Below are 14,233 nucleotides of genomic sequence, written 5' to 3' on the forward strand. Positions count from 1 at the left end.
AAAACTCATGCACCTAGGACTATAAAAATGACCGAAATACTCAATTTTAGACACAGATTCCTACTCATAATCTCTAACCACTTTTTTTTGTTCTTGTATTTCTCTTAAAAAAATTATAGTTTCAATAATATTCAGTTTTTTTTATTTTTGTTTTGTTATTTTATTCTGTTATTTTATATTTCCAATATTTTTATATTTATGCTTTGATTCTACTATGATCATATGTGAGTAGATCTTTCTTGTCTTGAAATTGTAGGATTTCCAATGTTGGATATCTAACAATTTCAATTTTTTTTTGTCATGGGTGTTGATCTTTAATTCAATTTTAGTAAATATTCATACTTAGATATCAAATAATATACCGAAATGTATATTTGATATATGACCCATGAGATTGGACAAGAGAATCAAATCATGAAAATAGATCTTGATTCTTTTGAAATCATGAAATATATCTTCTCTTAAATGATTTTGTTAATACATCAATCATGAAAATAGGTTGATTATTAATTTAAAATACACTTTTGTCTTTGAAAGAAGGCATTAGTTACAATTATTTATCTTATTTTTAAGAGTTTAACACCCACAATTCAAAGAAGGTTAATTTTATTGTATCCATCATTGTGAAAAACTACAATCTCAATATTTTATTTTTATTGTGAATTTTAAATAAAAAATCATTATCAACATTTATTGTTTTAGCTAATTATCATAGTAAATAGACACTAATACTCATAACAAAGTCTTGTAAGAACGATAATTTTTAGTACACGATAAAACCGTGCACTTGGAGTCTTATCAATAAGCAACTTCATTTTATTTTGTTAACAACGCTCTCCTATTTTTCTTCTTGATATATAATAAATAAAAATAATAATAAAAAACTAAATTATGTTAATAAAATGAAACAAAATACCTTAAATTGAAAAAAATACACTATATTTTTTTAAAAAAAATACATCAAATTTTAATTAACTATGTTCACTTAAATGTCCTCCAATTTTAATTAACTGAAGTAAAAATGGAGGAGAGAATAATATCGTATGTTTTGACACATCTACTCAACGCATTAATTTGATGTGTTTTTTTATTAAATTTATTTTGTGTGATTTTATTAATATAATTTTATTTTAATTTTATTTATTTATTTATTATTTAAAAAGAAAATAAAAATAAATTGCTATAGGTGATCGCATCACTAAAACACGATATTTTACCAGAAAAAAAAATTATTCTTCAGTATAAAATATAAAAATAAAATAAAAATTAATATATCAATATCGATATAAAATTTAATAAAAAATTTAAATAAATAAAAATATCTCCAAATAAATGTGCGAGTAATAAATTTGTAGGTGAGAATCCTATAATTCTAAATAATAAGGGCAATTATATCATTTATGTGAATTGCATATTGCTTGACAGCTTTCTTCGAATATTAGGCCGATAGTTTTTCTGCATGTGAGTCCACTTAGACTAGTCTTTCCTTCCTTTCTGACGAATTATCCAAACAATAAATGACACATATTTCAAAATATTTTCCTTTAATAAGATTTTCATCGTCCTACTTTCCATGAAACCAAACAATGTGTTAAAGCCTTTATATATCAATATGTGATGTAGACTTGGAAACAAGATAGTAAAGGAACGGCGAAGCTATAAATTAATATTTATGTTTATGATCAAAATGTTAATATTTTTATAAACTTAAAGACTTATTTTGATTTTTTAAACGTGTAACGAGCTATTATTATAGTCTTATTTGTGTCAAAATTAAACATATTGATAAATTATATTTTTTATTAGTAATTATATAGATTAAATTTATTAATAAAATACATATTCAAAAATAAAAAAGTGACTAACAAAATATACATTTTATAATTAATTAATCATAATACCATAAAATATAAAATAATTAATTATGTGTAACTTAAACAAATTTATAAAATTTGAGAAAATACAACATCTACGATCGCTATGTTTTCCATTTGTGACTATAGGGGAACTCTCGTGTGCATAAATAATTATGCGAAAGTGTCTTTGATTTCATTACATACACTTACACATTATCATCTTTTGTTAGTAACTCATCAAACGGTGACTCCAAATCTCATTGCACTAAAGCTAGTTGGCAACAAGTATCTCCATTTCACCCACTAATTAAGTACATCATTATCACATTAGGAGCTATCCTTAAACGATCATATGTACAAGTCTATAAATACTCATTCTGCAAATACATATAAATTGCACTAATTTTTTTTTGTTATACCTTGCTTTATTTTGTTCATGGGTTTCATATTATATCACATATTTTTTTGTTCTTACTATTTTGAGTTGGAGACGAACCTATTGTGTTATGTGGGATTTGCGCACATTCAGATAAATCATTTTGGGTACTTGTCTAGATGGCTCATGTTTTTTATCATAATTTTTTGTTTTGTAGTTATTTATTGTTCTCTCTTTTTATTTTATTTTGTTGGTTATTGATACTAAATTATGACAACATTGTTTATTTAGTTTCACATCTTATCTCACTTTTTATTTTAGTTTTTTGGTTATTGATACTAAATTATGACATCATTTTTTATTTAGTTTCACATCTTATCTCTACGTAGAGTGATAATAAGTTAAGTCATCTTATATTTTAAAAAATTTGAGTCTAATTTACGATTAATTTTTTAGGTCTGAGTTTGATCTACGATCTATTATATGTTTTTTTTTTCGGTCTGACTTAATTTTTTTTAAAAGTCTAATTTAAAAGTCTATTTAAAAATCTCTTTCACATTAAAATATTTAAATAATATATTTTAGATTTTATAAAAATATGTTAAACTAGGCCTATATATATATAAGAAAAACTAATAAAATAATAAATATAAGAAAAACTTATAAAACTATAACTAAATATAGTAAATTATAACTAGCAATTCTACAACAATCTTCTAAAGAAACAAAATGAACTCATAATTAACAAATTTAAAATAAAAAATACTAATATTAATTAAAAATAATGTTAATAAATAATTATATATATATAGGTCGGTCTAATAAATTTTTTTATTAGTCTGACTGATCTATTTAAATTAATAGACTTTAAAAAAATATGATCCCAAACTTATTATTAAACAAATACCAGACTATAGACCTTCAAAGATGACCTTATCTATTGTCACTCTTACCTTCCAATGGAAATCACTCTTACCTTATGACAAAAGCTCTTATCGTATGTTAGTGGTATTCCTTGAATTAACTTAGCATGTCAAAACTACATAGATTCATTATTGGAATCAATAACACATTGATAAGTAGGATTACGATTTTTCGCTACCCATCATTGAATGTTTATTCTAGTGTTTACGGTTAGATTAGTCACAAATATTTTGAAATTTTAGCTGTAATTAAAAAAAAAAAACAAATTTTTATTTAAATTTTAAATAATATTTAAAAAAATTATAAATAACATCTAAAATCTGATTTTACTTTTTTGTTATGCTTTTTAGTAAAAAAATCTGAACTTTTTTTTCTTCTTAAAATCTAATTCTATCTCTAAATGTTGTACAAAAGTAAATATTTCTCTCTTAATATTGTTTAAATCTTATAATTCTTTTTTTACAAAAAATGAGTCTTATGCTGTTGGCAGGTGAGGCCCAAGGACGGCCTGTTTGTAATACAAAATTTAGAGTAATTTTGAAGAGAATAATAATTGTCACACTCACCATTATAGTATATGAATATAGATAGAGATAGTAAGAATATTAAGATATTTTGGAAGCATGAAGTAGAAAGGAAGAAAACAAAAGAGGCAATTGGTGTTAATTTGTCTCGTTGTCTGCTAATAATTGTAAGTAGCAGTTATGGACAGCGAGTAGCACCACATGGCCGTCCGATCCACTAATCCATTTTCCTTTTATTAAATCACAAAAACGATGGATTGGATATTATATAGGACAAATTCGCAACAATGTTTTTTTTTTTCTTTTTCTTTTTGACAAATTTGCAACAATGTTTTTTTTTTCAGATTGGCCACAATATCTTTTTTGGAAGTACTAATAAAATTAAGGACAGATTTTTATTTTCTATGAAAGTTTAACATTTTGTGATTAGTTAATTTGAAAATTTTCTTAACATTTTGGTCTTAAACGAAAATTTCTATTTTTATATTTTATTATTACTTTTAAGTTAAATTCATGTGTACAATTTAAATATTTGAATAATTTTTTTATAGATATATTTAGAATATTGTATTTACAATGTCAAAAATATAATTACAAATGTTGTCACTCATTTCTTCTGTATTAAAAAATTCAAAACACTTATTTTACTTTTCATTCCTTGACTTGGTTCTTTTTTTCAGATATATTTAGAATATTGTATTTATAAGGTCAAAAACATAATTACAAATGTTGTGGTTCACTTCTTTTGTATCAAAAATTTAAAACACCAATATTTTTTTTCATTCATTGAAGATAGATGGTTTTGGTTTTGTTTTGTTTTTTTCCAAAATCACTCCATCTATGTCATTTTCTTTCTTCATTTTTTATTTAACTAAGTAGTTTCTAGTAGATTTAGTTTTCTTTCATATTTTGCCTGTGGTTTCAATTTTGAGCGCGACGCTATTTTGTTAGTCGTATTAGTGTGATATTGTTTGATTTTTCATATTGTCATTTATTTGTTTGTTTTATATTGACAATTAACTTCAATCAATTATATATTCAATAATTGATTTTAACGTCGTCAAATTATAAATCTGAATGCATGGATATTATAAATACTTTAATTTAATCATTTTATGTTATTAATTTGAATGTTGTGAGTTGGTTCACATATTCATCATATTTAATATTCATCATATTTAATTTTAACGACTTTGAATTTAAATTGTTCTCAATTGATTTTATATAATTTTAAATTAATAAATATAAATTTTAGTATAAAAAAATTCATAAATGCAAAAATTCATTTAAATTTTGTAATGTACACATGAATTGATTTAAAAACAATAACAAATGATAAAAACCAAAATATAATTTTTTTAAGACTTAAAGTTAAGAAACTTTTTTATACAAATACAAATAAAATATTAAAATTTAATATAAGTTACAAAATTTCTTTAATTTTAAAATTTAGAATTTAGAATTTGTGTATTTATTGATAATCTAAACAAATCTCATTAGAATTTATCCACTACTTGTTAAATGGGGTAGTAACCCCACTGTTACTATAATTTATGCCATATTTTCAAACATTGGCTTAAAATAGTATATTCTTCCTATTAAATTTTATGAAGATTTAAATATGAAATTATTCCAAGATGAATTCTTGAGTGATTGATTGTCTTTAATGATTATTTTATCACGTCTAAATATATATATTCTTGATAATGCTAAAAAAATACAATTATCTCAAAATAAGAAAACGTGTAAAGAAATTTGATATTAAGGTGTCTTGTGTTTTTTTTTTTACAATGGTATAGTTTTGTATTTTTTCAAAGCTAAACATCTATTTAAAATAAAAAAGAAAGATATACTATTGGAGACATAAATCTAATCTAAGAGAAAAAAGATATTATAATTTTTTTAAATGATACATGTTTTTTTGCCTCTTCGACGAAAATTATATTTTATAATGTTATTTTGTATTTCTTTTTCTTCCTTTACAAACCACCTCTGTTAAAAGGTTGTTTAGTGACAATAGAGTGACCATGCAAATTAATATTTGTTGTCTTTGTAACAGTCTAACTTTAATTATCGACACTGTTATTCACAATCTTCTTACCCCTTTCCCCCGTTAGGAATTAACGATTTTTGCCTTACATGAAAATCGAGTCTAATATCTAAGAGATAAATATCATTGCTAATTTATTCCTACTACCAATTGAGCTTCAAAAATCTTTCAATATCTCAGTCTTGGGCGACCATATTTGATAGCATATCCCATAAAAAAGTTGAAATCCTATAATGTAAACTATCATTAGTAACAATGACATTTGAATACGTAATACTCAACACCGTATCCTTTTAGTTGACTTTCATATCATAAGAGATTTGATGATTTTGAACTTTGCTCTCCTCTAACATTATGTCACTCTAAAAAACAAACAATACACATTTTTGGATATTGACGATTCTCTTGTAGATGACATGTGTTAGCTAAATTAGATAAGTGAGAACCAAAGGTTTCAACACTAGGAATATGATCAATAAAATGAGAGTTAATAACACGATGAATACTATTACCCTAAATATCTTTGTCTGTACGTTCAATTTTGATCTTGTTAGGAGCACCAATGTTTTTAGAACACACTTATTTACCAATTTATTTGCAACTGCAACATCTTCAATAGATTGAGACATTCTATGACCATTAGAATTTTTCTGACAATTGTCCATGGAATGACCGACAATGTTATTGGATTCTCAAAATAATGATAATTTTTCATAATCAATGTAAATACAAAATGCATACCACTCACGTTTAACAAAAATGTGATTTATCAGTTCGTGTAACATATCGAAGTCGACCAAAACTCGAGTGAAATGTTCCGTCATTTTTGAGTTGGTTGCGTCATCAAGAGATAATGGGGTGTCAATATATTAACTGATTGTAAAAAATGATATTTGGCTTCCAATATTCTTAAGGTAAATTGAATATATGAATCAAACATTGTGCCTTTATGTTTCTTATCAAATCTGGATTAAAATCTTTCGTCAAAGAGAAATTTCAAATAAGAAAATGTTTCAAATTATATGTTTCAATTATTCAAACACTTTGCAAATCATAGAGAGAAGTAAGGAAGATTTCATAAAACCATTTTATGAGGGGAACAACTTGTAATGAACCAATAGGTTTTCATATTGTTAAATGTTTTCCACGTAAAACCGATAATGTAATTGATGTATCACCCTTAGATATAGTGATTCTACCATTAAGGTTATTTTTGCAACTCGACAAACTTAATTGATATTCATCTTATGATATTTTTATTGCGAACACCGATCATCTAATACAAAGTTTTAGTAACTGACGCAAATAAATATTGAATTATTGAGAATTTATGCAAAAAATTTGTATAAAGGTTGTTGAATATTAATCGACACAGTTGCGTTTGTTGGAGGAACGATATTTATAATAATTGAATCACAAAAAATAGACCACTAAAATGGTTTATGCAAAAGCAACAATTACCTACAAAGTTGCTGTAGTGTTATTTGCTTCTTGGTTTAAGAGAACAAAGAGGCAAAAAGGTAGACAAAAAAGATGCAATTTCTCCAATTTAAAAAATGTCCGTCAATTTTTCAAATGAGGATTGAAGATGATAAGGAATCCATGCAAAGCTTCTAAGAATATGTTTGTAGAATTAAGATTTTCATGTTGGATGTAGAAGAAAAAAAAATAAAGAAAGAAATAGAGTGAAACACATACGTAATAGTGAAGTCCATTTGAATTCTTGAAGTTATTTTTAATGGAAGCAATTTTAAAAAAAAAGTTGAAACAATTGTTAGCAGTGATGCGGTGGTTTATTGACAACTAAATATGAGATAAGAACTCAACTTTAATTTTATTATTAGAGATGCTTTTATATAATTACTTTATTAAATTAAAGTATTAATTTTTCAAGTTTTGGTGAAATATAAAATTAAAATTATTTAAAAAATATATTCTTTTATACACATAACACTTTTACTTTAATTAAAATTTATATAATTTCATCAAATTTTTGCGGAGTCTATATAATTTAATAGAAACTATTTGAATATATACAAAAGAAAGAAACTATTTGAATATTAATAAAAGATATACCATAAAGAGAATGTTAAAAAAAGAGTAAGTTTAATTTTGTATGGGTTGGAGCAGTGATGATTGGAGGAGAGGCCAGGCTGGCGCGAAAGGGGTCCAGCAAGATGAAGGCCCGCCCGGATTTTAAACCCTTATCAAATCCTCTTTTTGATTACAACCTATCCCACACCCCACGCTACATTACCATGTGCTATGTGATTTGATTAGACAACATATTACATTACACTATTTTAATTTTTATCAAAAAAATAAAAATAAAAAATAAAATCACACACCCCCCTCACTCACTCGTTACTAGTACTACACACGACACTACCCTTTCTCATTTCTCATTTCTCATTTCTCACATTAATAACCACCACCACATTTTCCTCTTCCTCTTTCTTCTGTTTCTTTTTTCTCTCAACGTTTCAAATTCGAAATTCGAAAAATGAGAGAAATTATCAGCATTCACATCGGTCAAGCCGGTATTCAAGTCGGAAATTCATGCTGGGAGCTTTACTGTCTCGAACATGGCATTCAGCCTGATGGCATGATGCCTAGGTATCATATTCATTTCAAACCCTAATTTCATAATTATTCATTCATTATTATTATTCTAAATCGATTCGGTTAATGACAGTGATTCTTCCGTCGGAGTTGCACACGATGCATTCAACACGTTCTTCAGCGAAACCGGTTCCGGCAAACACGTTCCTCGTGCCGTATTCGTAGATCTAGAACCTACCGTCATCGACGAAGTAAGGTCTGGTACCTACCGACAACTCTTTCACCCTGAACAACTTATATCCGGCAAGGAAGACGCCGCTAACAATTTCGCTAGAGGACACTACACTGGTTTGTGACTTACTCGTTTTTTCTTCAAACCTAACCCTAATTTATATTTTTTTCTTACTTTTTGTCGTTTTATTTTGTTTTAGTTGGCAAGGAAATCGTAGATCTGTGCCTCGATCGTGTTAGAAAGTTGGCTGATAACTGTACCGGTCTTCAAGGGTTTTTGGTCTTCAACGCCGTCGGTGGTGGTACCGGTTCAGGTTTGGGTTCCCTATTGTTGGAACGTCTCTCCGTTGATTATGGCAAAAAGTCCAAACTCGGATTCACCATCTATCCTTCCCCTCAGGTATAACAAATCAATCTTAAAACCAGTGTTTTAAACTTGAGACTCATGATCTTCAATGTTGCGATTCAAATGTTGTTGATGCACATCTTGATTTTGCTATCTAGATCTCAGTTGTGAACTTTTTTTTTTGGTATTGATTTGTTTGTTTTGGATCTAGGTTTCTACTGCTGTTGTGGAACCATACAACAGTGTTCTCTCCACACATTCTCTCCTTGAGCACACCGATGTCGCTGTGCTTTTGGACAATGAGGCGATCTATGACATTTGTAGGAGATCTCTTGATATTGAAAGGCCTACTTACACAAACTTGAACAGGTTGATATCTCAAATCATATCCTCACTCACAACCTCATTGAGGTTTGATGGGGCGATTAATGTTGATATCACTGAGTTCCAGACCAACCTTGTGCCTTATCCCCGTATCCACTTCATGCTTTCGTCCTACGCACCTGTGATCTCTGCTGCCAAGGCATACCATGAGCAGCTCTCTGTGCCTGAAATCACCAATGCTGTGTTTGAGCCTGCTAGCATGATGGCCAAGTGTGATCCAAGGCACGGGAAATACATGGCTTGCTGCTTGATGTATCGTGGAGATGTTGTACCCAAGGATGTAAATGCTGCTGTTGGAACCATCAAAACGAAGAGGACAGTCCAGTTTGTTGATTGGTAACCACTCTTTCTATAACTAATTGTGAAAAGAGGGAGCAGTCTCACATTGTGTCGTTTGACTTTTTTAGGAATAAATATCAGTAGAAGCATGTTTAGGACAGTAGATAATTTGGAAGATATTCTAATAGTTAAGACAGGTAGGAAAACTATATGCAACTAATGAAAAATGATTTGAATGTTAAAATGGTTTCTCATTAGCAATAATTTGATTTGTATAACTAACTGATTCCACGCTAGGAAAGTTTTTATGGGTTGTGCTGTTTGCAACAAGAGTGCTGTTATTATGATAAGTTATGATTTAATCTCAATGTTGTTCTTGTTATAATGTGACAGGTGTCCTACCGGCTTTAAATGTGGTATCAACTATCAGCCTCCATCAGTTGTGCCTGGTGGTGACCTTGCAAAGGTGCAGAGAGCAGTTTGCATGATCAGCAACAACACTGCTGTAGCAGAGGTCTTCTCTCGCATTGATCACAAGTTTGATCTTATGTATGCTAAAAGGGCCTTTGTTCACTGGTATGTCGGTGAGGGCATGGAAGAAGGGGAGTTCTCAGAAGCACGTGAAGATCTTGCTGCTCTTGAGAAAGATTATGAAGAAGTCGGTGCTGAGGGAGCAGAAGATGAAGATGAAGGAGAGGATTATTGATTTGCAATATGTAGTACAAGCCGTTTTTCTTTCATTTGATTGTTTCAAGCAAAAGAGGGTACATGCTTTGTTACATTACCCTCCACTCGTACTGTTCTTTTATGTCCTGTGTGATATAGTTCCATCATTCAAACTTGTGAAATGGTGGTCATTATTATTATGCATCTAATTTTGTTTTAGGATCTGTTGTTTGCAGCCTCAACTATGCATTGAGAATTGTTCATGTCAAAAGTTCATCACAGTATTTTTTTTTTATTCACATGTACGGTTTCTACAACATTTTCGATGAGTATAACGATATTGACCAAGAATAATGTGCACTCTAATGTTTTTATCAACAAGTCATTCCGGAAACCAATGTGCTTAAAATGCAAAGTATTATTTATCGGTTGGATTATCAGGATAGTCCCGTAACACCTGGTGAACCTAAACATGTTCAGGAAAAGGAAAAAAACTTACGTGCATTTTTTTAGTTATTTTTTTGATATTTTATATCGTAAAATACACCATTTGTGGTTATAATAATAAACTTTGAAAAAATTTTAAATTTGATAAATTAATGGTTGACAAGAATGAATGATTTTGTGGTTATGCTGGCCAAAATTTGAAATAAAAGTGCATTTCAAAATGAACATTTTGAACACATTGGTAGTGTGACCCTATTCCAAGAAAGCATGGATATGTTGGATTTGACTTCACCGAATACTAAATCTGAAACCTATCAACCAGGAGGCCAATAGTCCATGAATTTGGTGTTTGGCTGTGAATTACTTTCAATTACAATCCAAAATGTGCTTTTGATGTTTTGTCTCCAGTTTGGACACACACACACATAGCCTCTAAGTAGGGGTAGGGATGACAATTAGACCCATATCCAGTGGGTACCTGCAAAAAAACCTACAATGGTTAGGGTAAAAACCCGCATAGTGGGTATGGACATGGGGACGGGTAATTACCCGCAAAATTAAGTGGGTATGGGTGCGGGTACGGGTACTATAATACCCACCCGCATCCGCACTTATATAAATATATTATTTATTTATTTATTTATTTATTTATTTATTTATTTATTATATTAGTGTTTAGTTTAATTAATTGTTTTCTTTTATGTTTTAACATCTATTAATATCATTGGACCATTACAATATTTATAATTAAAACATAAACGTTTGAGATTTTTTTAAGAATCTGATTATGATAAATAGGTAAATAATTGTGATTTTATAACTAATAGTTATATCTTATTAATCGCGACTTTATAATTATACTTGCAACTTTGTATCAATTATCTCAGATAATATTGCCATATGAGTTGCAACTTCAGCAAATATTATTATGGATATTTAAATATGTATTGTAATGAGTATTCATTTGAAATGTTTTGAGTTAGAAAATATTTTGGTTTATAATATTTTATGATTGGATTTAAGATATTTGAATAATTTTTAAATTTAATCATAATAATATCATTTATTTATCGATTTTTTTAGTTAAAGTGTGGATAACGGGTATGGGTACGGACACTTAAGTACCCAGAGGATAAGAATACGGGTATTAAAGTTGATATCCTCTGGGTACGGACACGGATATGAGTATCTTTTTAAATCGCGGGTATGGGAACGGATACTATAGTACCCTACCTATTGTCATCCGTAAGTAGGGGGATGCTGTTTTTTTTTTTTCAATTGATGTTGATGGAATTTGGCCAAATCGATAAACGATTTTAATTATTTCTTTGAAATTTTAAGCATCGATGCTTTAGTTTATAAAATTTTTAAATTCGTAATTTAATTTTTCCATCAAAATTATATCACTAGAAAACATAAATTTAATTTTAGACTAAGGAAGAAGTTGCTCCTCAGTTTATTGGGTAAAAAAAATACTTTTATTGTCATCCTCAAGGTTCACGAGTGTTTCTAAAATAAATTTATATAAGCATATTTTACTGTCAAGTCCTCTGTTTTTTAAGAAATCAATCACACCTCAACTAGGTGGGTGTTATTTATCTATCTGTTTGGTGATAATCATTTGTTTATTTTAAGGACAGTCATACGTAATTGATGACAATCATTTGTTTATTTGAAGGACTTGATGGTATAAAAGGGTGTTGTGAAGATAGATCAATAAACATGTAAAACACATTATAATTAAATTGCCACATAAAGCAATGTACATCTCAAACATCTGTATTTGATCTAGTTATCTACCCATAAGAAGTGGTATCAATTGAATAAAGATTTAACCCTGCTATTACATTTGTAAGAGAACAAGTGTTGAAATAGTGTACACAGTTTAGACACATGTTTTTTATTGCACGATAATAAGTAACACTATACTACAAACTAAAAGATTACAAGTATCATTAATTACAAAGCATGATTTCTAAGAACTTTCAAGTGAAACAGAATAATTGAGACAGAGGATAGTTGACATCAAATTCATACTTAGACTCGTATATATCCTCCACATAGCACTCATTGATGCCATATATATTCATATTATCTTTTGGTGTTGTTAACTCGTTGATCTTTTGTTGTGGCAATGGCCAAGAATAGTCAATCTGCAATGTATTCGGTGTAATACCTAATGAGGAGTTTATCATATTCATATCTACCCCAAAAGGGTTATATTCAGAGACTTGGTTCTGAATCCAAAACAAAGACTTTGAATCTTCACTATTACATGAAGAGTTATTTTCCACGACCATGATGTTATTATCAATGATACTATTAACATTTGGACTACTCATCATAGTGGGTTGACTTTGACTTTGACTTTGACTTTTGATGGATTTACGATTAATGAGGCTTTTGAGTTTGAGAGAAATAGGAGAATTGGTAGGAGTGGAATGAGTAGTGGAGAAGTTGGTGCGAGTGTTTGAACCTCTAAGGAGACAAGCAGCTTCATCATAAGCTCGAGCAGCTTCCTCAGCAGTTTTATAGGTACCAAGCCACATCCTAATATTCTTCGATGTGTCTTTTATCTCTGCTGCCCATTTCCCTGAAGCCCTTTGTCTCACTCCAACAAATTTGGACCCACTCTTCTTCATCTTGAGTTTCGCTTTGTGTTTGTCCTCCTGGTTGCATTTTTTGTTTTCATATTCCATATCCATTAATACAAATGCAATCAAGATAGCCCAAACACAAAGATACACATATATATATGTGTGCGTGCGTGTACTTCAAAAATATCAATGGTTGAGGTTTTCAAATAGTAGTGGAGAGCTCGTTTTGTGTTGCTTGTCTTCTTTTTCTAGACTATTTGTGGGGTTAGTATTTGGGTTTATAACTATAGTGGTTGGAACCACATCATACTTGGATTCTCATATAATCGTGGCTTGGTTTGGTCAACCAAATGAAGCAAAGTAAGATTCGTGATGACCACTTACATAGAATGTTGTCTTTCACGCCGAAATTTTTAAATGCTTTCAGGTTTTTTGATCATTTAGACTTTTGTACATCACACCACTTATATTCTACTGCGAAATGTGACATATGGCATAATATCTTAATGCTACTCTTTAACAAACAATTGAACACTATCTTTTATCGGCTGGAATTTGTATAAATTTAAAATTTAGAAAATTATGTAAATTTCAACCTATAGAAAATTGCTTGCTAGCACTTTTAACAGTTTTATTAACCATGCATCGGTGGTCGAACTTCACAAATGGCATTTTCTTTAATAATCTGTTTTCTTCAAGCATATAATTATCTAAGAAAACCTAGCAAAGAAGGCCATGTTTCATCTTGAAACAACCTCAGAAATGCAATGTATATTCAGGACCGACATCTCCAGTGGGAAGGTATCATCTAATAGATCAAAACAACGCTAAAAAACTAGAGAAAACACTCATTTTCAATTGGCACCTAAAATATCAATCCCGTGTGAAGCATAAACTTCGCATAACACTGGCGATATCCAAAATTTCTTTGCAAACATAAAATTTAATCAACTGCATTCAACTCATACACTACACAAGACAATTTCAGAAA

General features: G+C 29.1%; 2 protein-coding genes across 3 annotated transcripts; one reads left to right on the plus strand and one right to left on the minus strand.

Annotated features, from left to right (window-relative positions):
* Positions 1–8,008: 8,008 nt before the first annotated feature.
* LOC101502988 (tubulin alpha-5 chain) lies at positions 8,009–10,417 on the plus strand. Of its 2 annotated transcripts, XM_073369637.1 has the most exons (6): positions 8,009–8,346; positions 8,426–8,640; positions 8,724–8,923; positions 9,081–9,589; positions 9,926–10,046; positions 10,132–10,417. In XM_073369637.1, exons 1-6 carry the CDS (start codon positions 8,234–8,236, stop codon positions 10,405–10,407), a joined length of 1,434 nt encoding a protein of 477 aa, XP_073225738.1. In that variant the 5' UTR covers positions 8,009–8,233; the 3' UTR covers positions 10,408–10,417. The 2 variants fall into 2 exon arrangements, with proteins under 2 accessions (XP_073225738.1, XP_004504311.1); XM_004504254.4 differs by having other exon boundaries at positions 9,926–10,417.
* Positions 10,418–12,325: 1,908 nt separating this feature from the next.
* Positions 12,326–14,099, minus strand: LOC101503308 (ethylene-responsive transcription factor ERN3). The gene has a single exon (XM_004504255.4). The coding sequence runs from the start codon at positions 13,348–13,350 to the stop codon at positions 12,631–12,633; it is 720 nt and encodes a 239-aa protein (XP_004504312.2). The 5' UTR covers positions 13,351–14,099; the 3' UTR covers positions 12,326–12,630.
* Positions 14,100–14,233: the final 134 nt, after the last annotated feature.

Source organism: Cicer arietinum, chromosome 6 (genome assembly GCF_000331145.2).
Source record: "Cicer arietinum cultivar CDC Frontier isolate Library 1 chromosome 6, Cicar.CDCFrontier_v2.0, whole genome shotgun sequence".
NCBI lineage: Eukaryota > Viridiplantae > Streptophyta > Magnoliopsida > Fabales > Fabaceae > Cicer > Cicer arietinum.